Here is a 27,020-nt window from a genome sequence, read left to right as displayed (position 1 = left end):
TGCTCTAGTGGCGTCGTTAAATAAAACAAACTCCTTTTTACTATCAACTTGACCTATCCATTCATCCATTAATCCGTCCTCCTAACCACCCAACTATCCATTCGTCATCCATCCATCTGTGCACCCCCACCTACCTATCTATTCACCCATCTATTTACTAATCTATTCATCCATTCATATGGTTGGCAATAAGGTATCTTTTTCAACAGATGAGTAGTTTAAGAGCTAAACGTCGACCGGGAAATGTGAAAACACTAGCGACACAGTATCGCCTGTCCATCGCTCCCAAACGGGTTTCCACGAAGAAGGTCGACAGGACCGGAAACAAAGAGTCCACATCATTGGACAACAAACAAGCCGAAGATGACGCAGCATCGGAAACACCCGAGAGGAAACGAAGCATACGTCGAATTCGACTTTCCGAAGTGGCTGATGCTGAGGACTTCAACTTCGAAGGTAACATCAGTGGCGGATCTAGAATTTTTATTAAAGGGACATTCCTGAGTTTGCTGCATTGTAAGATGTTTCCGACTAATAAAATATTTCTACGATTAAACTTACATATTAAATATATTTTCTTGTTTAGAATATCAGTGTCTGTATATTCGATGTGTTTCTGGTCGTCTTAATATTTGTAAGAAGACCAAACTGGATTTTGTTTTAAAATAATTTCGTACGTACGAAATAAAAGTATTTTAGGAAATAAAAGGAAATTTTACCTAGTACAAATATTAGAACGATCAGAAACACGTTTAATATACAGCCACTAATCTTTTATGCAGAAAGATATATTTGATATGTAATTACAGTCGTTAAAAAGACTCTGTTAGTCGATAACATGTTAAAAATGGCAGCAAACTCAGGTATGTCCCTTTAAATTTGAATTTGTCGAAGGCAAAGGAGCATTGCTCCCACAGTGACTAATCTTTTGAAAGGTTCCCTGGTAAATTTTGAAATACGTATGCCCAGAGAAGCGTTTTCGGGGCAATTTAATGATGTATATTATTGTGAATGATGAATTTACAAAAAACAGTAATTAAAAAGAGCATTTCATAACATATATTACTGCCTTTAATTTGCTGCTGTTCGGCAGTAGCCTATATGAAACCTTCGGGTTTGTTCGGCAATTATATAGACTGTGTCGCAATAATAGACAATATACAGTCGTCGCTGGGGTGTCTGTTAACAAAACAGTTTTTCTTTGATATCATTTGTATTTGGATTGCCAATGATCCAGCAATTCCGGGAATGGAAGCCTTGAAGCTAAGCCGCAGACAGTTAAGCTAATAAATCTATAAAGCTATTAACTAATTAAGCCGAATGTAAATATGGGCAATGCGCTACAAAGACCAGTCAGTATATAATAAGATCATTTTTGTTATAAGTTCATGGTTTAGTCCAACTGAGATATAAAGGAAAGGTCTCATGGCGGTTAACCCACTAAACGCCTAGTCCCGGGAATTACTTGACTTGAAATATACATATTGAGTATATATGTGGAATTACTTGACTTGAAATATACATTTTGCGTATATATGTTTTTATACTAGGAAAAAACTACACAATATAATGTGAATATTCCGTACTATCACGCACACTATCTTTCACACTTCCGCGCACACGTATAATACAAATTCGCGTTTAAAATGAAATATATCAACGACTTATTATACTCGATATACTCGATATAAAATACAGTTATAAATAAATATAAATGTCTTATCAGACATCCGCAATGTCTATTTGCTTAGACACTCAAGATATGCAGCAGTGTACAAATTATAACTGAATATTTATATCACTTCTTAACTATTTTATATTTAAAGTATGAAATCTACAAATTAGTTTTAAGAAAAACAATATATTATAATTTACTGGCCTATTGAAAGAACAACTAGGAAACAATATATTATAATTAATATGTAACTGAAATCTTGTCTAATTAATTTAACACCTGTTACAACAAAATACCGGTAACAAGATGGATATGACGACTATTATAGAATGGATATCATCATTTGATGACATCACAAAAACCACACCAGTAAAATTTGTGCCTAACACTGCTACACACAGCATATACGCCATGGTTATACATACTACCGCCTCTCACCCTTAAATTAATTTTTTTAAATAAATATGGGGGGTTAAGCTGATTGTTTCAGACATAAGTAGAAGCGTTTTGGACTACCCTATTTCCACACAAACATTCTTAAGGTTGTCCTATATTTACTAGGACCCAATACATGTTTCGTACACAATCGTAGTTGGTACATTGATACTAAATTTAGTTCAAATTAAATTAAAACAATTTACTGGCCTATTGAAAGAACATTTACTAGGACCCAATACATGTTTCGTACACAATCGTAGTTGGTACATTGATACTAAATTTAGTTCAAATTAAATTAAAACAATTTACTGGCCTATTGAAAGAACATTTACTAGGACCCAATACATGTTTCGTACACAATCGTAGTTGGTACATTGATACTAAATTTAGTTCAAATTAAATTAAAACAATTTACTGGCCTATTGAAAGAACATTTACTAGGACCCAATACATGTTTCGTACACAATCGTAGTTGGTACATTGATACTAAATTTAGTTCAAATTAAATTAAAACAATTTACTGGCCTATTGAAAGAACATTTACTAGGACCCAATACATGTTTCGTACACAATCGTAGTTGGTACATTGATACTAAATTTAGTTCAAATTAAATTAAAACAATTTACTGGCCTATTGAAAGAACATTTACTAGGACCCAATACATGTTTCGTACACAATCGTAGTTGGTACATTGATACTAAATTTAGTTCAAATTAAATTAAAACAATTTACTGGCCTATTGAAAGAACATTTACTAGGACCCAATACATGTTTCGTACACAATCGTAGTTGGTACATTGATACTAAATTTAGTTCAAATTAAATTAAAACAATTTACTGGCCTATTGAAAGAACATTTACTAGGACCCAATACATGTTTCGTACACAATCGTAGTTGGTACATTGATACTAAATTTAGTTCAAATTAAATTAAAACAATTTACTGGCCTATTGAAAGAACATTTACTAGGACCCAATACATGTTTCGTACACAATCGTAGTTGGTACATTGATACTAAATTTAGTTCAAATTAAATTAAAACAATTTACTGGCCTATTGAAAGAACATTTACTAGGACCCAATACATGTTTCGTACACAATCGTAGTTGGTACATTGATACTAAATTTAGTTCAAATTAAATTAAAACAATTTACTGGCCTATTGAAAGAACATTTACTAGGACCCAATACATGTTTCGTACACAATCGTAGTTGGTACATTGATACTAAATTTAGTTCAAATTAAATTAAAACAATTTACTGGCCTATTGAAAGAACATTTACTAGGACCCAATACATGTTTCGTACACAATCGTAGTTGGTACATTGATACTAAATTTAGTTCAAATTAAATTAAAACAATTTACTGGCCTATTGAAAGAACATTTACTAGGACCCAATACATGTTTCGTACACAATCGTAGTTGGTACATTGATACTAAATTTAGTTCAAATTAAATTAAAACAATTTACTGGCCTATTGAAAGAACATTTACTAGGACCCAATACATGTTTCGTACACAATCGTAGTTGGTACATTGATACTAAATTTAGTTCAAATTAAATTAAAACAATTTACTGGCCTATTGAAAGAACATTTACTAGGACCCAATACATGTTTCGTACACAATCGTAGTTGGTACATTGATACTAAATTTAGTTCATTTACTAGGACCCAATACATGTTTCGTACACAATCGTAGTTGGTACATTGACTAATTTAGTTCAAATTAAATTAAAACAATTTACTGGCCTATTGAAAGAACATTTACTAGGACCCAATACATGTTTCGTACACAATCGTACAGTTCAAATTAAATTAAAACAATTTACTGGCCTATTGAAAGAACAATACATGTTTCGTACACAATCGTAGTTGGTACATTGATACTAAATTTAGTTCAAATTAAATTAAAACAATTTACTGGCCTATTGAAAGAACATTTACTAGGACCCAATACATGTTTCGTACACAATCGTAGTTGGTACATTGATACTAAATTTAGTTCAAATTAAATTAAAACAATTTACTGGCCTATTGAAAGAACATTTACTAGGACCCAATACATGTTTCGTACACAATCGTAGTTGGTACATTGATACTAAATTTAGTTCAAATTAAATTAAAACAATTTACTGGCCTATTGAAAGAACATTTACTAGGACCCAATACATGTTTCGTACACAATCGTAGTTGGTACATTGATACTAAATTTAGTTCAAATTAAATTAAAACAATTTACTGGCCTATTGAAAGAACATTTACTAGGACCCAATACATGTTTCGTACACAATCGTAGTTGGTACATTGATACTAAATTTAGTTCAAATTAAATTAAAACAATTTACTGGCCTATTGAAAGAACATTTACTAGGACCCAATACATGTTTCGTACACAATCGTAGTTGGTACATTGATACTAAATTTAGTTCAAATTAAATTAAAACAATTTACTGGCCTATTGAAAGAACATTTACTAGGACCCAATACATGTTTCGTACACAATCGTAGTTGGTACATTGATACTAAATTTAGTTCAAATTAAATTAAAACAATTTACTGGCCTATTGAAAGAACATTTACTAGGACCCAATACATGTTTCGTACACAATCGTAGTTGGTACATTGATACTAAATTTAGTTCAAATTAAATTAAAACAATTTACTGGCCTATTGAAAGAACATTTACTAGGACCCAATACATGTTTCGTACACAATCGTAGTTGGTACATTGATACTAAATTTAGTTCAAATTAAATTAAAACAATTTACTGGCCTATTGAAAGAACATTTACTAGGACCCAATACATGTTTCGTACACAATCGTAGTTGGTACATTGATACTAAATTTAGTTCAAATTAAATTAAAACAATTTACTGGCCTATTGAAAGAACATTTACTAGGACCCAATACATGTTTCGTACACAATCGTAGTTGGTACATTGATACTAAATTTAGTTCAAATTAAATTAAAACAATTTACTGGCCTATTGAAAGAACATTTACTAGGACCCAATACATGTTTCGTACACAATCGTAGTTGGTACATTGATACTAAATTTAGTTCAAATTAAATTAAAACAATTTACTGGCCTATTGAAAGAACATTTACTAGGACCCAATACATGTTTCGTACACAATCGTAGTTGGTACATTGATACTAAATTTAGTTCAAATTAAATTAAAACAATTTACTGGCCTATTGAAAGAACATTTACTAGGACCCAATACATGTTTCGTACACAATCGTAGTTGGTACATTGATACTAAATTTAGTTCAAATTAAATTAAAACAATTTACTGGCCTATTGAAAGAACATTTACTAGGACCCAATACATGTTTCGTACACAATCGTAGTTGGTACATTGATACTAAATTTAGTTCAAATTAAATTAAAACAATTTACTGGCCTATTGAAAGAACATTTACTAGGACCCAATACATGTTTCGTACACAATCGTAGTTGGTACATTGATACTAAATTTAGTTCAAATTAAATTAAAACAATTTACTGGCCTATTGAAAGAACATTTTATGACAGCAAACACTGTTACATTTATGACCAATGCCATTAAAGGTAGTGTTAAATGCCGAATGAAAAGTTGGGTACACTTTGAACTTTGACCAGCGGAGATACTATTTGGTATACTACTACCTATAGTTTGTTTAATGAGGTACATGTGCATGTACTTATCTAGAAACGTTAACTATATATATATATATATATATATATATATATATATATTATATTCTGAGGCAATATTTTGTCGGGCCATTTAGTAGGCCAACTGCTCTGACAACCTACTTTTAATGTAGTACTAAACCAAATAACATCCGACTGGGTCAAAGTTCAAGGTGAACCTATCTTTTGATAGAACAGTTAATACCACACGTCCTGCCGTTGATGATAAAAGTGAGAGTGTTTGTTGTAATAAAATGTTGCCAGTAAATGGCCAGTAAATTCCTGTAATTTGACGTGAACTGGTGTCAATGTACCATCTACCAGGTCAGGTCAGGTCATAGGGTTTTACGTGCAAATTCAGAACAAGCTGTTGTAGCGCACGCCTGTCGTGGGCACAAGAGCCGGCTCCTCCGTCCATGACAGAACAGGTGGGAGAAGGGGAGAGGAGGGATCGCCTGCACTGGCAGGTGCAAGGGAGCACCAGCAGCCCGATCAAATCGGTAGCAGGCGGGTGTGGGTGGTGGTGGTGCTATGGAATTTGAATGGAGCAGTTAAATGCCAAAGAGAAAAGGGTGCGCAATTTTGATTGAGGGAATTTGGCGCAATTTTGAACGGTCGGTCGAAAGGTAAACCAGCTACCGTTGTGTGGTAGTATTTATATCCGTTGTGTATACATATCGATTGATACGCTGCAGGTATGAGTTTCAACCACATATGTTACTATTGTCGTCTATGGGATTTGATTTGGTGGTATACACTTAAGCACGATGTCCTTTTGGTACACACCCATGTCAACAAAATAACTGCTTTATATTTGTTTTTTGTTTTTATTCTTCTGCAGATTTGGGGCGGGACGTAGCCTAGTGTTAAAGCGCTCGCTTAATGCGCCGTCGGTGTAGGATCGATTCCCATCGGTGGGCCTATTGGGTTATTTCTCGTTCCAGCCAGTGCACCACGACTGGTATATCAGATACCGTGGTATGTGCTATCCTGTCTGTGGGATATTGCATATAAAATATCACTTGCTACTAATGGGAAAATGTAGCAGGTTTCCTCTCTAAGACTGTATGTAAAAAAAATACCTCCAAATGTTGACATCCAATAGGCGATGATTAATACATTAACGTGCTCTAGTGGTGTCGTTAAACAAAACAAACGTTTTTTTCCTTCTGCAGATTCGGATGACGATACAGACAGCCCTGGTGCGAACACAGACTACTCTCAAAAGGCGTATGTTTGCGCGTGCAAACATCTGCAAGTGACTGTGAATAAGAACTTTCACAGGAGTCTGATAACAAACAAAGTGACCTTTCTTAACCAGCGGCTCTCTCGCAACGACACCAAGGCGTCTGCCATCGCGTTATTGGTAAGATAGATAATGTATGGACTCCCCCTACCTCCAAACCTATGTTTAACGTTTGGACCAGGGATGATACTACACCAATCACCCTTAAATACATTTATTTTACTCTGAATTTTTATCTATTGATCGATGACGAGTTAGATTTATTTTAAAACTAGTTGTAAGATAGATGTAACTAAAGGACACGCGTGTATTCTCTTTTTTTTTATCTTACGTATAATAATAATAATAATAATAATAATAATAATAATAATAAAATAACAATAATAATAACAATAAAAAACAAGTTTAACTTATACGAGTTGTAGATAGGCAAAAGCCCATTATACTAGCTATTTCATCATCTTTGTTGCAAAATATTATTTTAGTTTGTATTGTTTCATTATACTAGCTATTTCATCATCTTTGTTGCAAAATATTATTTTAGTTTGTATTGTCTCCCAGATAAATATAAATGTAAGGGTTAGGGTTAGGGGCCCCGAATCACTGCTGTACAAAGTGGCTTTAATTACATCGAAGATATGTTATGACATTTTCTTGGGTCTCGCAGTTCACTACCGTAGTTGGTCAGATAAAGGTCACAACAGGTTGATCACCTGAATCACGTGACTGGTTGCAATGAATGTCACGTATACCAGACTCTTAATGATTGATAATTATTACGACAGGTTCTTGTTTTAATTGCAAAGTCTACACTCAGTCGGTAACCCCTTGAAATAAATATTGTATACAGATGCAAGTATATTGACATCCAATAGCCGATGATTAATAAATCAATGTACTCTAGTGGTGTCGTTAAACAAAAACAAACTTCTTTTTGTTCGGTTAATAATATCCTTACGCCTTCGATCATGCAGTGACGTAGGGATACTCAACAGTCTGTGACGTATACATCGTCCTTAAATCGGACCTAATCTTGTGTTAATTTTTACCTACCCCCCCCCCCCCCCCCCAGTACCTTGAAAGGGGTGGAACGATAAAAAAAAAAAACCCAACAACAACAAAAATAACAGGTTACAAGATTTTGATATCGTGGTAAAATGGCTCGGTTCGATAACGGTATAACGGGCTCGTTGAAGCTCGCCTGTTACACCGTTAACTAAAACGTATTAACAGGGCCGTACCCTGATCAAAATATAAACAAATGAAACACTTTACAAATTAAACCATGAGATGTGTATGCTTTTTCTGGAGTAAAAAAAAATCAAAAATCAATGTGCTTTAGTGGGTGTCGTTAAACAAAACAAAGTTTAAACTTTTTATTTAAACAAAAAAAATTGCTCCAATCTCCACAGATGGAGTAATAAAGGGGAAGCAACTCTTGTTAACAATACTTAACATAGGCCGTGTAATCAATGATCTTGCATCCGTCCGGTTGTTATACCCTCGTGTAATGGCTGGCGGTATGTCCAGGACAGCGCTCTTCATCATTAAATAACATATAAAAAAACGAGAGGTAAACATGAAAAACAAACATATTATTGTTATGATACCCAGTTATGTTTCATTGAGTAAATACAGAAAGTCCAGACTCAGTCGGCAACTCCCCTGCGCGTGCTGTAACCCCACCGTGGTGCAGGGGTGTAACGTTCTCTTTGAGAATGGCCAATACAGCACAAATTGAAATTTTTAGTAAAAGTCAGTATCTATCTGTGATATTTGTATTTTTAAACAGTTCTTTACACTGTGTTTTATCTGACACTTGAATTTTTATATTGATGTTGATCATCACATTGTTTTTCCATTACCACAGTTTTACACCCAATAGCCGATGTATTTTTCGTGCTGGGGTGTCGTTAAACATTCATTCATTCATTCAGTCAGTCGGTATCTACTGTTGAGAGAGAGAGAGAGAGAGAGAGAGAGAGAGAGAGAGAGAGAGAGAGAGAGAGAGAGAGAGAGAGAGAGAGAGAGAGAGAGAGAGAGAGAGAGAGAGAGATATATATATATATATATATATATATATATATATATATATGACAGAACCAGTGTTTCTGCCAGAAGGAAATATTTTGGGTGTGGCGCTATTATATTGAATTGAATGAAACCGTTTTGCCCGAGCGGCTATTTCAGCCGCTAAGCGGTAAAAATCAAATGCGTTGATTTGCACTGACGTCTGTATGGGGAATCCATAACATGACGTCATTTTGGGGGGTATTACCCAGTTCCCGCACTTGTGCAGTGCCGTAGCTAGGATTTTTTGTTGGGGGGGGGGGGGGGGGGGGGGCAAATGAGTAGTTAATAGTCTAAAACTCCTTAAACAGTCAAGAGGAGAATTTTCTTTAAGTTTCTATAATGCTTTCCGGATTTTTTTCGGGTGGGGTTGGGGGCAATTGCCCTCCTCCCCCCCACTCCTACCCCCGCTAGCTACGGCCCTGTTGAGTATTTTATAGTGTTATTTAATTTTCAAGTTTTTGGAGCAGGCATTTTTATCATTCTTCGTGCAATAGGCGAGGAAAGTTCACACATGAGCAAATTGAAATTGTAACCGACTTGGTAATCGAAAACCCGGTATTTATTACCAATCCTTAAGAGAATATAGGCCTAAGTACCAGCAGATCTGAACTAACAATTGATGGACGAAAATCGCAAGAAAATTCAACGTCCAAGACATGGCAGGTACAATAATAATAATAATGATAATAATAATAATAATTTAATATTATGCTACTAATATACACGCATATCAATGGAAAGTTGATAAACACAACCATCATAGTGAATTAAAAATCATATTAGGTTCACTAAACTAAAATGATATTAGGTTCACTATAACTACGTCTACACAGATCGGTGACGGTCCGGAAATTTTGTAATGTTTTAATTTTGTCCATTTAAAAATTATTTATTGAAAAAAAAAGGTGATTAAACAGGGTCGTAGCTAGGATTTTTTTTTTTTTTTTTTTTTGGGGGGGGGGGGCGGCAACTGAGTAATTAATAGTCTATAACTCCTTAAACAGTTAAGAAGAGAATTCTATAATGCTTTCCGGATTTGTTTCTGGGGGGAGGGGCAACTACCCCCCTTGCCCCCTCCCCCACCAGCTACGGCTCTGTTAAAGCGAATCCGGACCCCATATCTCCCTCCTGAATCATGTTAACACCCTTTATCCTCGCTTAATAATGCAAAAAGCAGTACCGGTACTATAATAACATGAAATGAGTTCAAATAACTTCACCAACTTCTTACTAACAATACGACCGGCCTCGGCTGGTAGGTACTGGGTTCGGATCCCAGTCGAGGCATGGGATTTTTAATCCAGATACCGACTCCAAACACTGAGCGAGTGCCCCGCAAGGCTCAGTGGGTAGGTGTAAACCACTTGCACCGACCAGTGATCCATAACTGGTTCAACAAAGGCCATGGTTTGTGCTATCCTGCCTGTGGGAAGCGCAAATAAAAGATCCCTTGCTGCTTGTCGTAAACGAGTAGCCTATGTGGCGACAGCGGGTTTCCTCTAAAAAACAGTGTCAGAATGACCATATGTTTGACGTCCAATAGCCGATGATAAGATAAAAAATCAATGTGCTCTAGTGGCGTCGTTAAATAAAACAAACTTTACTCTTTTTTTTTTACTAACAATAATGTTTACTTTAGTAACAACGAATAAAGAGACCTTTTGTAGCAAGAATTAGTGTTATTTTAGGAGGTAAACTATTGTGTTTTTAAAGTAATGGGTTACCCATTTCTGCTTACGGACCTGTTGTGGCAGTAAAACATAATCGGTAACTCATTGTTTTATGTTCCCTAAATATGTGTCATTTTTCATGTGTTAGCTTTCGTATCTAATAGTCCGTCCGTCCTACAACTTTTTTTTTTGGTGGGGGGGGGGGGGGGGGGGGGGGTAATTAATTTCAGTTTGGTTAGCTTTCGTATCTACATACATACGTCCCATCCTTCTACAATTTTTTTTTTTTTTTTTTTTAAATTAATTTCAGTTTGGTTTGATGTAAGAAGAAAACTAGGCCTAAGTGTTTTGGAATAGGCCTATAACAAACAAGAAAAAAACCCCACAAACTATTTTTGTGTCCAATTTAGAAAACAATCGGCTCAGAAATAAATAATATGTAGTAAATTACATAGTATGGAGTGGTAGCGTTCCCTGTGGGTAGGACCTAAGTAATAGTTCAAATCTCGATTTGATAAAATGTTTTTTTTCTCTCTGCAGTTTCATTAGTAATAGATCTAACTCATTTGACAATGACTTATTTCAATTTGCACATGGCAGCTTAATTAATTAATGACGTCACATGGAAGAAACCGTGTTGTATGTACGCCTCAATGGAAATGTGCTAGCCGCGCAGGTAAAACCGCTACGCGGCTAGCCGTGCGGCGATAACCGCACCAATGGAAAGGTAGCCTAAGCCTGCCTTTCCATTGGCACGGTTTTACCCGCGCGGCTATTTCTGCCGTTGAGCGGCAAAAATCAAATGCGTTGATTTGCATTGACGTCTTTCCATTGACACGGGTGCTAACCGTGCGGCAAAAAAAAGTCGATCATGTATCGATTTTTTGCCAGCCGTGCGGCTCGAACCGCATGGGGAATCAATAAAATGACGTCATTTTGGGGTATTACCCATGATTACCCATCTCCCGCACAATTTTCAAGTTTTAGGAGTAGGCAGTTTTAGCATCCTTCGTGAAATGGGCGAGAAAAGTTCACACGTGAGCAAATTGAAATTTTAACTGACTTGGTGATCTAAAACCCGGTATTTATTACCAATCCTTAAGTGAATATAAGTACCAGATCTGAACTAACAATTGCTGGACGAAAATCGCAAGAAAATTCAACGTCCAAGACATGACAGGTCATATAATAATAATAATAATAATAATAATAATAATAATTTAATATTATGCTACTATTATAAACGCATATTAATGAAAAGTTGATAAACACAACCATCATAATGATTTAAAATAATATTAGGTTCACTAAACTACGTCTACACAGTATCGGTGACGGATCCGGAAATTTTGCAATGTTTTAATTTTGAAAGATTTCAAATTTGTCAATTTAAAAATTATTTATTGAAAAAAAGAAAGGTGAATAAAGCGAATCCGGACTCGCATGTCTCCCTCCTGAATCCGCTTATGTTAACACTCTTAATCCTCGCAGTGGCGGATCCAGAAAATCCATTTAGGGGCGCCCCCAGTGACATGAGGTGGAATGCCAAGGGAACTTTGGGGGAGGTATGGAGGTGGATCGTAAAAAAGAAAGATAATTAATATATAATAAAATTATAACTATCGCAAAATTTAGGTGGGGGCGGGCCCCTGCTCTCCCCCCCCCCCCCCCCTAGATCCGCCTCTGACTCGTTCAATAATGAAAAACGCCGTACCGATACAATAATAACATAAAATGAGTTCAATAACTGATGTGCATGTTCACCAACTTCTTACTAACAATAATATTTACCGTGTTCACTTTAGTAACAAAAATATTTAGGAGGTAAACTATTGTGTTTTTAAAGTAATTTTTATGATACGGTGGGTTGTTCGGTCCCTCTTACCCACCCCTGCCTACGGACCTGTGATGTCAGTAAAATATAATCGGTTCCTCATTACTTTATGTTCCCAAAATATGTGTCATTTCATTTTACATATGTTAGCTCTCGTATCTAATAGTCCAGTTTATTTTTGTTTTTTGTGGTTTTTTGTTGTTGTTTTTTAAAATTAATTTCAGTTTGGTTTGATGTAAAATGAAAAGTAGGCCTATGTGTTTGGGAATAGGCCTATAACAAAAAACAACAACACCCAAAACAACTATATTTGTGTCCAATTTAGAAAACAATCAGCTCAGAAATAAATAATATGTAGTAAATTACAATGTATGAGGTGGGAGCGTTCCCTGTGGGAAGGACTTAATCAGGCATACTAGTTCAAATCTCGATTTGATCAAATGTTGTTTTTTTCTGTAGAAATTTCATTAGTAATGGATCTTCCTCATTTTACAATGACAGTTCAATTTGCATATGGCCACTTAATTAATTAATGACGTCACATGGAAGAAACCGTATCATAAGAACGCCTCAATGGAAATGTGCTAGCCGCGCGGATAAAACTGCGCCAATGGAAAGGTAGCCTTAGGGTTAAGAAAATCATGCAGTAATGGTAAGAGTCATTAATTTTTTCAAGAGGTTAATTAAATAAATAAAACCTGCAAAAACATTTGGGTATGGCGCCATACCTGTTTTACCCTCTGGTAGAAACCCTGAACACGAATATAATTTTGGAATATTTTGCTCAGAGAAACGCCAAAGTGGAAAGTCTGACGCTCGATGCCAACGACCTAGGGAATACCGAAGGAGTCACGGTGATAGCAGACATACTACCACAGAAACCAGAGATCACAGAATTGGTAAGAATTCATTGAGAACATTTTATTATAGTCTCAGACTTTAGAGTGATTAATTGTAATTGCTCCCCTATTCTGGGGAGCCTTTCAAGATATTACAACAAAGATACCATATTTCGCCTTCTGCGTTCAACCAAGATTTGGCCGTATTAGATCAATAATCCGGATGTGATGACGAAATGTGATGTCTTCCGGAGGTCGTCAAGAAGTCCCCAGAGTTTGATATTGAGGGGTGCGTCTGGTGTCCAAACTTTCTGACGTTCTCTTCCAGGTGTGTGCAGTTTTGTAGGATGTATTCTGGCGTTTGTTCTTCAGCACCACATTCACATTGGGCAGTATCAGCGAGACCCATCTTTTGCAGGTGTTTTTTTTAGGGGGCAATGTCCAGTTTGCAGACGAACAAGTATGGTTTGTTCTTTCCTGTCTAACTGGTTTATGCAGTCTTTGTCAGGGGTGTATCCACTGTTTCCCGTCATCCAATCACATTTGAACTTTCGTTTTAGAAGAGTCTTGGCTTCACCGTATGAGATGGAGGATTGGATTTGTGGAAGGCAGCTACCACATATATATATATATATATATATATATATATATATATGGTATATATATACCATATACATTCACATACTAAGGGAGGGGGGGGGGGGGACTGGACATAGCGCAGTGGTAAAGCGCTCGCCTGTTACGCGGGCTATTCTTGTTCTAACCAGAGCTCTATTGTTAGGATTCGGTTGGAATTTCATCATCGATCATCGATTGTAATCGAAATGCACCAACCAATCACCTTTCGATTATATAATTGGTTATAAATATAAGAACTTAAAAAAGGATTTGAGTCATAGCCATGTCCATCGGGTCGAACCTTACAAATAGTTAATTTTACCTTTAATATCTATTCAATATTAGTTTTCTTTATGTACACATCACTTCCATCGTCTAAAAGCCACAGACAATAGAAGGAAGGAAGGAAGGAAATGGTTTATTTAACGACGCACTCAACATATTTTATTTACGGTTAGATGGCGTCGGTTAAGCACCACTCAGATACTAAGGGAGAAAACCCGCTGTCGCCGCTTCATGGGCTACTCTTTTCGATTAGCAGCAAGGGTTCAAAGAATAGAAAAACCCCAAAGCAACAACAACAACAAACAAACACAAAAACAACAAGGAACAACACCCCCCCCCCCCCAAACAAAAACCCACACCCTCCAAAAAGAAAAAAAGAAACAAAACACATAACCCTCTCCCCCACAAAACACCATCCCCCCTCTTCCCCCACAAAACACCATCCCCCCTCTTCACCCACAAAACACCATCCCCGTGTGCTACACATTTTTTAAATACTGTTCTAAATCCAACGTTCCTAAAGTTGGTAGGTACTGAGTTCGTATCCCTTCCCAGGAATGTGTAATACCTCTGCACCGACACCGACGTCTTTTATCACTAACCATAAACAAGTGACTAACCATTAAACCACGCCCTGCACATACAGCGTACTTGAGCCTCTATTGAGTATAAAATGCAATCAAGATAAAATGAAGAGATGATTTGTGTGTTTTGTTCTTCTTGATCTCAAATGAATACAGTATATGTCGTTTATAATTTTCAGAACATAACAAACAATGCAATTGGATCTGTGGGCGCCAGGGAACTATGTCGTGTATTAATGGATAATGTTTACATCAGAAAACTCAACCTAACAGGTAAGACCAATGGATACATACTGATGGAAATAAAAAAAATTGGGGGATGGGGGGGGGGGGGGGGGGGGTATGGGGGAGGATTGAGGGGCTCAATTTACCAAAAACTAAATACGACCATGACATCTGAATGCACGTAAGAAAAATTACAAAAATAAAAATAAATATTACTAAATGTAAGAATAAACTAAAACAGCAGCAGCAGCAACAACAACAACAACAACAACAACAACAACAACAACAACAACAACAACAACAACAACAACAACAACAACAACAACAACAAAAACCAAATAATTAAATTAATGTGTTTCAGTCTTAGCATGCTGACATCGTTTTGGCTTTACTTGTGAAAGAACAAATTTCCACTGGACCTATCAGTCATGAAAAATAATTCGTATGGACTGGGGGCGGGACGTAGCCCAGTGGTAAAGCGCTCCTCGCATGATGCGCGGTCGGTTTGGGATCGATCCCCGTCGGTGGACCCATAGGGCTATTTCTCGTTCCAGCCAGTGCACCACGACTGGTATATCAAAGGCCGTGGTATGTGCTATCCTGTCTGTGGGATGGTACATATAAAAGATCCCTTGCTACTAATGGAAATATTGTAGCGGGTTTCCTCTCTATGACGGATTCATAATGACCATATGTTTGACATCCAATAGCCGCTGAGTAATAAATCAATGTGCTCTAGTGGTGTCGTTAAACAAAAACAAACTTTCGTATGGACTGTCCCACGTGAAGATACAATTTCAGGCAGTAATATTCCTAATCAAACTACGATATATATATTTATGTTTAATTCCAGGAAACGGCTTTATAGACGATGACGCAATTTACTTCCGAGACCTTATGGAGGTGAGTCTCAAACATTTACGTATCTCAGTAATTCGATATTAAATAAATACACAATTAATTTAATGAGTGAGTTGGTATGTGAGCGAGTGAGTAAGTGTATGAGTCTCTTCGTCAGTCAGTCATTTTCATTTCAACTTATTTTCGTGCTTATATCCAATTAAGGTTCAAGTACGTTGTTCTGGGCATACACCTCAGCTATCTAAGATGTCTGTCCAGGACAGTGGGTTAGTTGTTAGTGGTTAGTAAGAGAGAAGAGGGTGTAGTGGTCTTACACCTACCCATTGAGTCGTTAAAACTCACTCTGGGTGGGAGCCGGTACCGGGCTGCGAACCCAGTACCTACCAACTTTATGTCGGATGGCTTAACCACGACACCACAGGGATAGTCAATAACAGCCTGTCGGTCAGTTAGTCATTGGACAGAGGTCCACTCACTGGTCAGTCTATTGGCCAGTATTTTGGTCAGTTAAGCATCCATCCATCCACCCACATACCCATTCCATCCATATATCCATCATTTCATCCATGTGTACACACAACACACAAAATAATAATGTATATAAATTGTTGATTATAATTTGCTATACATATGAGACATTTTATTTATTTCTAAAGGAAAACCACGGCTTACGTCACTTGAACCTAAGCAACAACGACTTCAGAGAAAGGGGAGGAGAGCTGCTGGCCGAAGGGATATGTAATATATTTAGTTATGATTAAATATTTATTTTTCTTACACACCCATTGGTGAGAACACCATACGTCATTTTTTTGATAACACATGGTTTTTACACATGTACGTGTGTTAACAATTTCAAGACATACGACTGGCTGCTCCTAGACGATGACCAGGTCACCACTGCCATACATCCAATGAAAAATTACACGATGGAAATCGATTACATTGTGACGTATAGTTAACCTGACAATCATGGGTCTGGGACGCGTAAGTTAGCTACACGTGCAACGGCTGTAAATAACATTTAGTCGAAAAAGATGTTAACATTTGCTTAAAACCTGGTTTTTGAGGATATGTAAGAAATAGAATAATACATTCGTGTCCGTTAGATACCATTTATCTCACAACTCGTTGTTCAAAAACGAATCAAACTCGCTTTCGCTTGTTAGATATATTTTAAAACAACTCGTTGTGAGATAAATGGTATTTAACGGCCACTCATGTATTATTCTCTATGAACTTACACTTTACAACGTGATGTCAGCAAATGTAAATCATGCAACAAAACCCCCACAGAATTATTTCTTATTTTATTAGGTGGGGTTTTTTTTTACAGTGCAATATTCATATAGGTGTCCAGGGCAAATGTAGACAAAGGGGTTCGTTCGGTTCATATTCGAACCGCCCCCCCCCCCCCCCCCCGTCTAGGTCCAGGTATTAGACGTATTTTAAAAATGGCTGGTTGTGTATTTACAATTTAAAATACTGGTTACATTTGATTCTGTTTTTACTGAAAGCAAACTACCCTATCTCTAGCTACACTTCTGTGCGAGAATTTGTAGAACACCCAATACTGGCCGTTTTGGGTATTGACTGTATTGTTCTGAAAATTAGAGATGGGTATTTCCTAAAATTTTACAGGAAAATGAACTGCGATACGTACCACGATATATCGCGAAGACTAATTCTTATTTATTAGAATTTATCAAGTACTTTAATTGCGTGTACATTTTTTTAAATAACTTAATAAAATGACTCGTACACCAGTCAATGATGATTCGTTCCGAACAAGTAAAGCTAGTGTTTCTTTTCTTAACCTGGTAGTTTTTGTTTAAAAATATAATCGTGTGAAACAAATAAGCTCAATATACCGGCACAGTAGAAAATATCGCGATATGTATTGTTCAACATTTATTTTGCGATATACTGGTATACCGGATATACCAGGCATCTCTACTGAAAATGCTTATTTATTTGCAGCGAAAAATGACTTTTTGCAGTCCTTGGATCTCAGCTGGAACCATCTGCGTCTTAGTGGGGCTGTGGCGATAGGGAAAAGCATGCAGGTAAACACACAGAAAAAAAAGAATTGTGTTTAAGCTACATATCCGCATAGTAGTATATATTGATGGGAAGATAAAAGTAGTAACAGCAAAAATTGACAGCAATCAAAACCCTCATCCATAGAAGAAAAAAAAAATGTTTTGTTTAACGACACCACTAGATCACATTAATTTATCTATCATCGGCTATTGAATGTCAAACATTAGTCATCCAGTGTCAGTAAGCTAACTATAGGCTAATAGTGACATTCAATCATCCGGAAAATATATAAAAAAGAGAAAGTTCAATTTGTTTGTAGCGGTTTGTCGACACCCAAAACACCTCTCTGCCCACACACATCTGCAACTGTAGGCCAAATTTAATTCATTATAAAACCAATAAAGGCATTATATTAATTTGCTAAATACTGGATTTTTTTTTGATTTTTTTTGGGGGGGGGGGGGGGGAGAGTGGTCTAACAGGTTTTACTAGGGTGGAGGTTTGCCCACCCTCATCCCTTATAAAATACTGGCTGTGCGAAAAAAAGAAGAAAAAAGCTGGCTGTGCGAGTGTTAACATCATAATTTCTTATGTATTTTTAAATTTCCCTTATGCACACTGGCATAACCGATGGAGGACATGGAGGTCATGCCCTTCCTGTAATGACACCTCCTCTCCACCATTTACACCCCCCCCCCCCCCAACAAATTTGCCTGTGAGCGTGGGTGTCACCTCTCCCATATAAAATCCTAGCTATGTATAAAATCCTAGCTACGTATGAAATTCTAGCTACGTACGAAATCCTAACTATGATTCCTATGCACTCCTCCGCCAAAACTGTCCTAATAATTTAAATAAACAAATAAACAAACACTTACCCCTATTGATCTATCCATTCATCACTTCAAGAAAATATTATAACAAAACAGCACAGTAGTTAGCCGTCTGCATTAGGTAGTATTAGATCCATGCACATTTTATATTTAAAATAAATATGCTTATAAATGTCAAACAGCGATTCTGTTCGCTTTGACATCAATAATCATATTAAAACTAAAAGTATTGTTGACGTCACGTCAAAGTATTGTTGACGTCACGTCGCTTGCATGGTAACGTTTCTATTTCGGCAATTTTCGTAAGTTAACGGAACATATCGAGATGCCATTGAAAGATGTGTGGTCAGAGCCGGTTTGAGGATCCGCGGGGCCTCAGCACAAATAACAGTGGGAAAAATGACCTGGCGAAAATAAATGTACACATCACCGCGGGGCCCCCTGAAGTGCGGGGAACGTAGAACGTGCTACTAGGATAAACAAGCTCTGTGTGTGAGTGAACTTGCAGGTCAGGCCCGTACGCAGGGGTGGGGGGGGGGGGATGCGAGGGGTGCGTACGCACCCCTCATAGTCTGCCGGAGATCCGTTCGTGGATGTGTAAAAAAATTAATAATAATAGTCCGACGATGTGAAATAATTTCAAATTTACTTCCCAGAATGCAGGAAAATGCATCTCCTGCATTTTAGACATAAAAACATTTGGGGGGGGGGGGGGCATGCCCCCGGACCCCTCTAGCAACTCCGGTCCATTAGGCCCTCGATTACGCACCTCCCCACACACACCCCTCACCCCCCCCCCCCCCCCCCCCAATATAAATTTCTGCGTACGGGCCTGCAGGTATACGTGGAATGAAAACTGTTACATATTATAAGACAGAGAGCAATCATAGACACTTAGTTGTTTTTGTATAAAGACACTTAGTTGTGTTTTTATAAATACACTTAGTTAATAAACGGGATCGCTTACAGTTTGTGTGTGTTTGTGTGTGTGTGACAGAGAGAGAGAGAGAGAGAGAGAGAGAGAGAGAGAGAGAGAGAGAGAGAGAGAGAGAGAGAGAGAGAGAGAGAGCTCCCTCACGGCATTTAAATTATATTTTCAAAAAGAACGTCTTTTGGGCCCCCTCTATTAAAAAAACCTGGATCCGCGCCTACTCTGAATTACACGCTTTGTTTTTGGGTTTTTTTTTTTTTGTTTTTTTTTTTTTTTTTAAAATTAATATTCATGATACTTGAGATTGTGACTGTCACCAATTATTTGAATGGGTCATACTTGTTGTTCATTGGAAATATTTGACCGCATCGAACTTAGGTTTCCACGGAACCTTTTCCCTTATTAACTAGCTTATCAAGGCAACATTTTTTTTTTTTTTAAATCACATTGTCTTAAAGGGACATTCCCGAGTTTGCTGCATTGTAAGATGTTTCCGACTAATAAAATAGTTCTACGATTAAACTTACATATTAAATATGTGTTCTTGTTTAGAATATCAGTGTCAGTATATTCAATGTATTTCTGGTCGTCTTAAATTTTGTAAGAAGCCCAAAGTGCATTTTGTCTTGAAATATTTTCGTACGTACGAAAAAATCTTTTTTAGGAAATAAAATGAAATTTAACCTAGTACAAATATTAGACGTTTAATAAACACGTTTAATATACAGCCACTAATATTTTATGCCAAAAAAAATATTTGATATTTAATTACAGTCGTCAAAAAGTCTCTGTTAGTCGATAACATCCTAAAAATTGCAGCAAATTCAGGAATGTCCCTTTAAATTGTTTTGTTACTAACAGGAGAACCAGTTCCTGGAGAGACTGAATCTCGGCTGGAACGGGTTCCACGTGCGAGGCTGCGCGGCCCTGGGGGAGGCGCTCAAGACCAACTGCAGCCTGACGTATCTGGACCTGACGTGCAACAGAGTCACCGAGATGAGCCTGTCCCAGCTCCTGAAGGGGCTCATAGAGAACACCACACTCAGAGTACTCAAGGTTCGTACTGGAACTGAAGGATGGAAGGAAATGTTATATTTAACTACGCACTCAACACATTTTATTTATGGTTATATGACGTCGGAAGGAAGGAAATGTTTTATTTAACGACGCACTCAGCACATTTTATTTACGGTTATATGGTGTGGGGAATATGGTTAAGGACCACACAGATATTGAGAGAGGAAACCCGTGTCGCCACTTCATGGGCTACTCATTTCTATTAGCAGCAAGGTATCTTTTATATGCACCATCCTACAGACAGGATAACACATACCACGGCCGTGGATATACCAGTTGTGGTGCACTGGCTGGGACGATAAATAGCCCAATGGACCCACCGACGGGGATCGATCCCAGACCGATTGCGCATCAAGCGAGCGCTGTACCACTGAATTACGTCCCCCCTTGTACGGGAACTGAAAACAAAAATTTGTATGTACACATAAGGACACATTTTCCTATTATTGTGCTACCGGTAGCTATAACTCTGAAGGGGCGGGACGTAGCCCAGTGGTAAAGCGTTCGCTTGATGCGCGGTCGGTCTGGGATCGATTCCCGTCGGTGGGCCCATTGGGCTATTTCTCGCTCCAGCCAGTGCACCACGACTGGTATATCAAAGGCCGTAGTATGTGTTATTCTTTCTGTGGGATGGTGCATATAAAAGATCCCTTGCTGCTAATCGGAAAGAGTAGCCCGTGAAGTGGCGACAGCGGGTTTCCTCTCTCAATATCTGTGTGGTCCTTAACCATATGTCCGACGCAATATAACCGTAAATAAAATGTATTGCGTGCATCGTTAAATAAAACATTTTCCTTCCTTCTATAACTCAGAACCGGTAACCATAATCGGCCTGTCTCAATCACTGTAAGGACTGGTCTATGGTACAATCTCCAAAGCACGCATAGTTTATATCATTCTCATGCAGGACTGAAACATTTACCAACAGCTACACGAGGACGAGAAAGTGTTCCTGCCGACGTCTGCCAAGTAATAATTCTGAAATTTTCTTTCCTTTCTGCTTTGTTTTCGCCTTTTCTTCGGGAATTAATGTTCTGGAGAAATCATGTACATGTCTTGCTGACTATATAATATTGTAGTTTTTTTTTATAAAATGCTGGGAGAGGTCTTAAAAGGACATTCGTGAGTTTGCTGCATTTTAAAAATGTTTTTGACTAATAAAATATTTCTACGATTAAACATACATATTAAATATATTTTCTTGTTTAGAATATCAGTGTCTGTATATTCAATGTGTTTCTGGTCGTCTTAATATTTGTAAGAAGCCCAAACTTGATTTTGTCTTCAAATAATTTCGTATGTACGAAAAAACAATATTTTAGGAAATAAAATGAAATGTAACCTAGTAAAAATATGAGAACGAGCAGAAACACGTTTATTATACAGCCACTAATATTTTATGCAGAAAAATATATTTGATATGTAATTACAATCGTTAAAAAGTCTCATCGTTAAAAATGACAGCAAACTCAGGAATGTCCCTTTAAAATATTAGTAGACATCAACCTGTTGGCCAATACCAAAACTGTTTATTGTTACAGCAAAAAAAAAAAAAATGCTTAAACCAATAATTCTGATTTCTCCCCGATCGTTTGCTCTTTATTTTGTTTATTTTAGTTACCACTAAACCCTTTGTATCCTTCTGGAGCCTTGACTCTTCTCAAAGTGATGGACAAATATGACAAAATTGCCGTCAATGAGGTGGACCTTGGAGTGAGTGTAAAAATTATGATAATAATTTATAGTTGTGTCTACATACAGTTACAACTCAGTGCATACATTCATACATTCACTAATCATGCAGTCCCGGAAAACGATTATATCATCCTTCGCCGATGGTCGACAGGGAATCCGTCATGCACGTGTCCACAGACAGCTTAGCTAAATATCTTGGTGTTTGACATGCAAGAGTAGCCGTTGAGAGAGAGAGAGAGAGAGAGAGAGAGAGAGAGAGAGAGAGAGAGAGAGAGAGAGAGAGAGAGAGAGAGAGAGAGAGAGAGAGAGAGAGAGAGAGAGAGAGAGAGAGAAAAGAAGGAAGGAGATGTTTTATTTAACGACGCACTTAACACATGTTATTTACGGTTATATGGCGTCGGACATATGGTTAAGGACAACACATATATTGAGGGAGGAAACCCGCTGCCGCTACTTCATGGGCTACTCTTTTCGATAGGCAGCAAGGGATCTTTTATATGCACCACCCCATAGACAGGATAGCACATACCACGGCCTTTGATATACCAGTCGTGGTGCACTGGCTGGAGCGAGAAATAGCCCAATAGGCCCACTGACAGGGATCGATCCCAAACATACCGCGCATCAAGCGAACGCTTTACCACTGGGCTACGTCTCGACCTCCCCCCCCCCCCCCCCGGGAAAATAATGCTCAAATAGCGTATCCTTCAATATATTAAATGTAAAATACGTGTAAAACATACATTCATAAACATGTATGGATCAGTTTAAATAAGATTGCAGTTTTAATAAAAATTACCAACGAATATTAAAGCCGCACACCCTAGTTCCATCCAGCGAAAATAAATTATAATTTGGTTAATCTACAAACCTGTAACAAACTTAGATCACGTTTTTATCAAATGGAGTGGAAAAAGCAGGTTTTATATCGATAAATACCATGGGAATCCCCATGTCCCAATTGCTTGAAATAATTTTGAAAGTTTGTATTCTGATGTCACCGGTAGATGTCGCTCGAAGCACAACAATGCCTACGTCACGACAAATTTCACAGACTTGGGGTGCGTTCTTTTCACCTCTCCTGTACATGTTCCAACTGTTCTGTCCTGGTTGTATCCCCTCTCCAGATATCGTAGGACTTAGCAAAATTATTGGTTTTAAGGGTTTGTAACGTTTTATATTGAGATACTTACTTGTCTGAACTTTATTGTTACTGAAAATGTTCACGAACTGTGAAGAAAAATCTCACAAATGAACAACAACAAATCGGATGTTGATTGCGCGAACCGTGCACGAGAAAACAAACCGAACCAAAATGATAACGGGTACGTGATATACCAACGTCTGTGACATTGAAATGGAAATATCCCCTCTAAAAATAGATTAGACCTTGTCTGCTCAACGGTTTTTTCTCAGACGTGCGTACGATTTATGAAATACGAAAAATGCATTTTGTGGTATTACAAAAACCAGGATTACCAAAAAACACTTCAGGTGAATGGAAATGTATATTCTAAATAATAAACGGTAAGTAAAGTGCAATTTTATTTGTGAAAAAATGGGTTTAATAGCGAAAAACAACGCCGTAATGGTTAACAACTAGCCGTAACTAGGGTGTGTCCCTTTAAGTTTAATTGTTTTTGAAATTGTTGGGTTGGAAGCTAACACCCGTTCTTACGAGCTTGTTTCAAAATAAGAATACTGGAGATTTTTTTTTATATTGACATTTTTCAGACACAAACAGTGACGCGCGAATTTGAATCACTTCTATCATCCCTGCGAGAAAAACGTGCGCTGGACATCGTGTACGGACATGTTCTTCGAGACATGATGTCCATGTCGGCCGTACAGGACGAATTAGATTTGGACGGAGAGAAGACCATCGATGACCTCATGTCGGAGAACCCCATTCTTGTCCTCATGGAGTATGCGCGGCAGCAGAACTTCCGGGTCATCGACATATTCAAGACCATGGATGTTGATCAGAGTGGAAGTCTTACAAAAGAAGAATTCAAAGTGGGTCTGCAGGTAAGAATTGTATTGTTGTTCATGATGATGGTGATAATGGTAATGAAGAAGATGATGATGGTGGTGGTGATGATGATGCTGTTGACGATGATGATGGTGGTGATGATGATGATGGTGATGTTGACGATGGTAGTGGTGGTGATGATGAAGGTGATGATGATGATGGTAGTGGTGGTGGTGGTGATGATGATGGTGGTGATGATGAGGGTGATGGTGGTGGTTATGATGATGACGATGGTGGTGTTGGGAGTAGTGATGGCGGTGGTGATGATGATGATTATGATGGTGATGTTGACGATGGTAGTGGTGATGATGATGGTGGTGATGATGAAGGTGATGGTGATGATGATGATGATGGTAGTGGTGGTGGTGATGATGATGGTGGTAATGATGATGGTGATGGTGGTGGTTATGATGATGACGATGGTGGTGTTGGGAGTGGTGATGGCGGTGGTGATGATGATGATGGTGATGATGATGATTTTGACAATATCTTATTTTCTTGCATATACCAATCTATAGTCCATAACGTCAGTGTAATATCTGGCAGTCAGGCGAAGTAAACCAATTTTTTAAAGGATACTATTAGAGCACATTGATCAATTAATCATTTCGTAATTCTGACACGTAGTTTTCAGAAGCCACAAGTGATCACAAGATGCATGTTACCATAGACAGAACAGCACTCATGGTGCGTGGCCGTTGATATACCAGTCGTAACTCCGCGAACGGAGATGTCAGAATCCTCATGTTACACAAAAGGCACAAAAAGTCAAATTAGACTGAGTTGCCAGAAACTCGAATTTAAATGTACAAATGACAGGCGTTTTAATTCCGAGCCATATCTGTACTTGTCATTGTAGAAAGTGGACATCACTCTTCCCGGTGCAGCTCTTGGTCGACTGATCGATGGTCTGGATACAGACAAGAGTGGATCTGTAGATTTTAGGTGGGTTCACCACACACGTTAAACATTCAACCTAGCCAAATGGTCATCTCACCCTTTAAAGTTGATTTTTCGTTCAGTCGGTGTTTATTCCCAACAAACCCGTCTGTCTGTCTGTTATTTAAAGGATTGTCCGTCCACCGACACCTCAAGGCATGCCTTCGTACCTAACCGAACCGCATGCTAGCCTCGACGCCCATAGCAGATTAGAACTTACGGCCTTAGTGGTGTGGTGATTAACGACGCACTCAACACATTTTATTTGCGGTTATATGGTGTCAGACATATGGTTAAGCACTACGCAGATATTGAGAGAGGAAACCCGCTGTCACCACTTCATGGGCTACTCTTTTCGATTAGCAGCAAGGGATATTTTAAATGCATCATCCCCCACCAGAGCGAGTTTGATGACAATGTGTAGGTGTAAGGCCACACCCACCGAATTCTCTCTTACTAGCCCACTGTTTTGGACAGACAACCCAGATAGCTGAGGTGTGTGTGTGTGTGTGTGTGTGTGTGTGTGTGTGTGTGTGTGCCCAGGACAGATGCTTGAACCTGAACTGGCTATAAGCAAGACAATAAGTATAAATAGAAATGATTCATTGTCCATGCGTTCCACTCCGCAGGTAATTTTTTCATGAACTGTGTGATTGTTTGAACAACAAGCTCAGTGGTCAAGTGTTCCCCTGACGCGCGGTCGGTCTAGAATCGATTCCTGTCGCTATCGGTGGGGCTCATTGGGTTATTTCTCGTTCTAGCCAGTGCACCACGACTGGTATGTCAAAGGCCGAGGTATGTGCTATGGGACGGTGAATATAAAAGATCCCTCGCTACTAATGAAAAAATATAGCGGATTTCCTTTCTAAGACATCCACTAGTTGAGTTTTTTTCTCATTGCAACCAGAGCACCACAACTGGTGAAAGGCCGTGGTATGTGCTTTCCTGTCTGTGGGGAAAGTGTACATAAACGATTCTTTGCTGCATTAATAAAAACAAATGTAGCGGGTTTCCTCTAATGATTACGAGTCAGAATTACCTAATGTTACCTAATCTAGTAGTCAGCCGATGGTTAATTAATCAATGTGCTCTGGTGGTGTCGTACACACTTCAACTGTAACTTTCCAGTAATCGATGCTTAATAAATCAATGTACTCTAGTGGTGTCGTTAAACAAAAAAAAACCCACCTTTAGACAAATTCTGAACATCAATGAGCATTATTACGCTAAGCTGTACTATAAAGGCGTACAGTTGTATAGTAAGAAGGTATGTTTGTGTTTTGTTTTCAGTGAGTTATTAGCTGGCTACCAAACCTACAAAGCTGTGGTGAGAGAAGCGGCCAACTCGAATTCCACTGAATCCTCGGAAATTGGACAGATCGGCGAGAAGATTCGTCAAGTTATGAAGAAGAAATTCATCATGAGACATTTTTAA

The 27,020-nt window shown here is 37.9% G+C and overlaps 1 protein-coding gene across 1 annotated transcript; it reads left to right on the top strand.

Annotated features, from left to right (window-relative positions):
• Positions 1–209: 209 nt before the first annotated feature.
• LOC121374618 (leucine-rich repeat-containing protein 74B-like) lies at positions 210–27,020 on the top strand. Its single transcript, XM_041501724.1, has 13 exons — positions 210–456; positions 2,166–2,217; positions 6,929–7,166; positions 13,412–13,522; positions 15,129–15,222; positions 16,028–16,077; positions 16,692–16,773; positions 18,016–18,101; positions 20,704–20,898; positions 22,537–22,632; positions 24,349–24,642; positions 25,506–25,591; positions 26,876–27,020. Exons 1-13 carry the CDS (start codon positions 210–212, stop codon positions 27,018–27,020), a joined length of 1,776 nt encoding a protein of 591 aa, XP_041357658.1.

This window comes from Gigantopelta aegis, chromosome 6 (genome assembly GCF_016097555.1).
Source record: "Gigantopelta aegis isolate Gae_Host chromosome 6, Gae_host_genome, whole genome shotgun sequence".
In the NCBI taxonomy this organism is placed as follows: Eukaryota; Metazoa; Mollusca; class Gastropoda; order Neomphalida; family Peltospiridae; genus Gigantopelta; species Gigantopelta aegis.
Note: the sequence above shows the minus strand (reverse complement) of the source record. Positions and strands in the feature narration are given on the sequence as shown.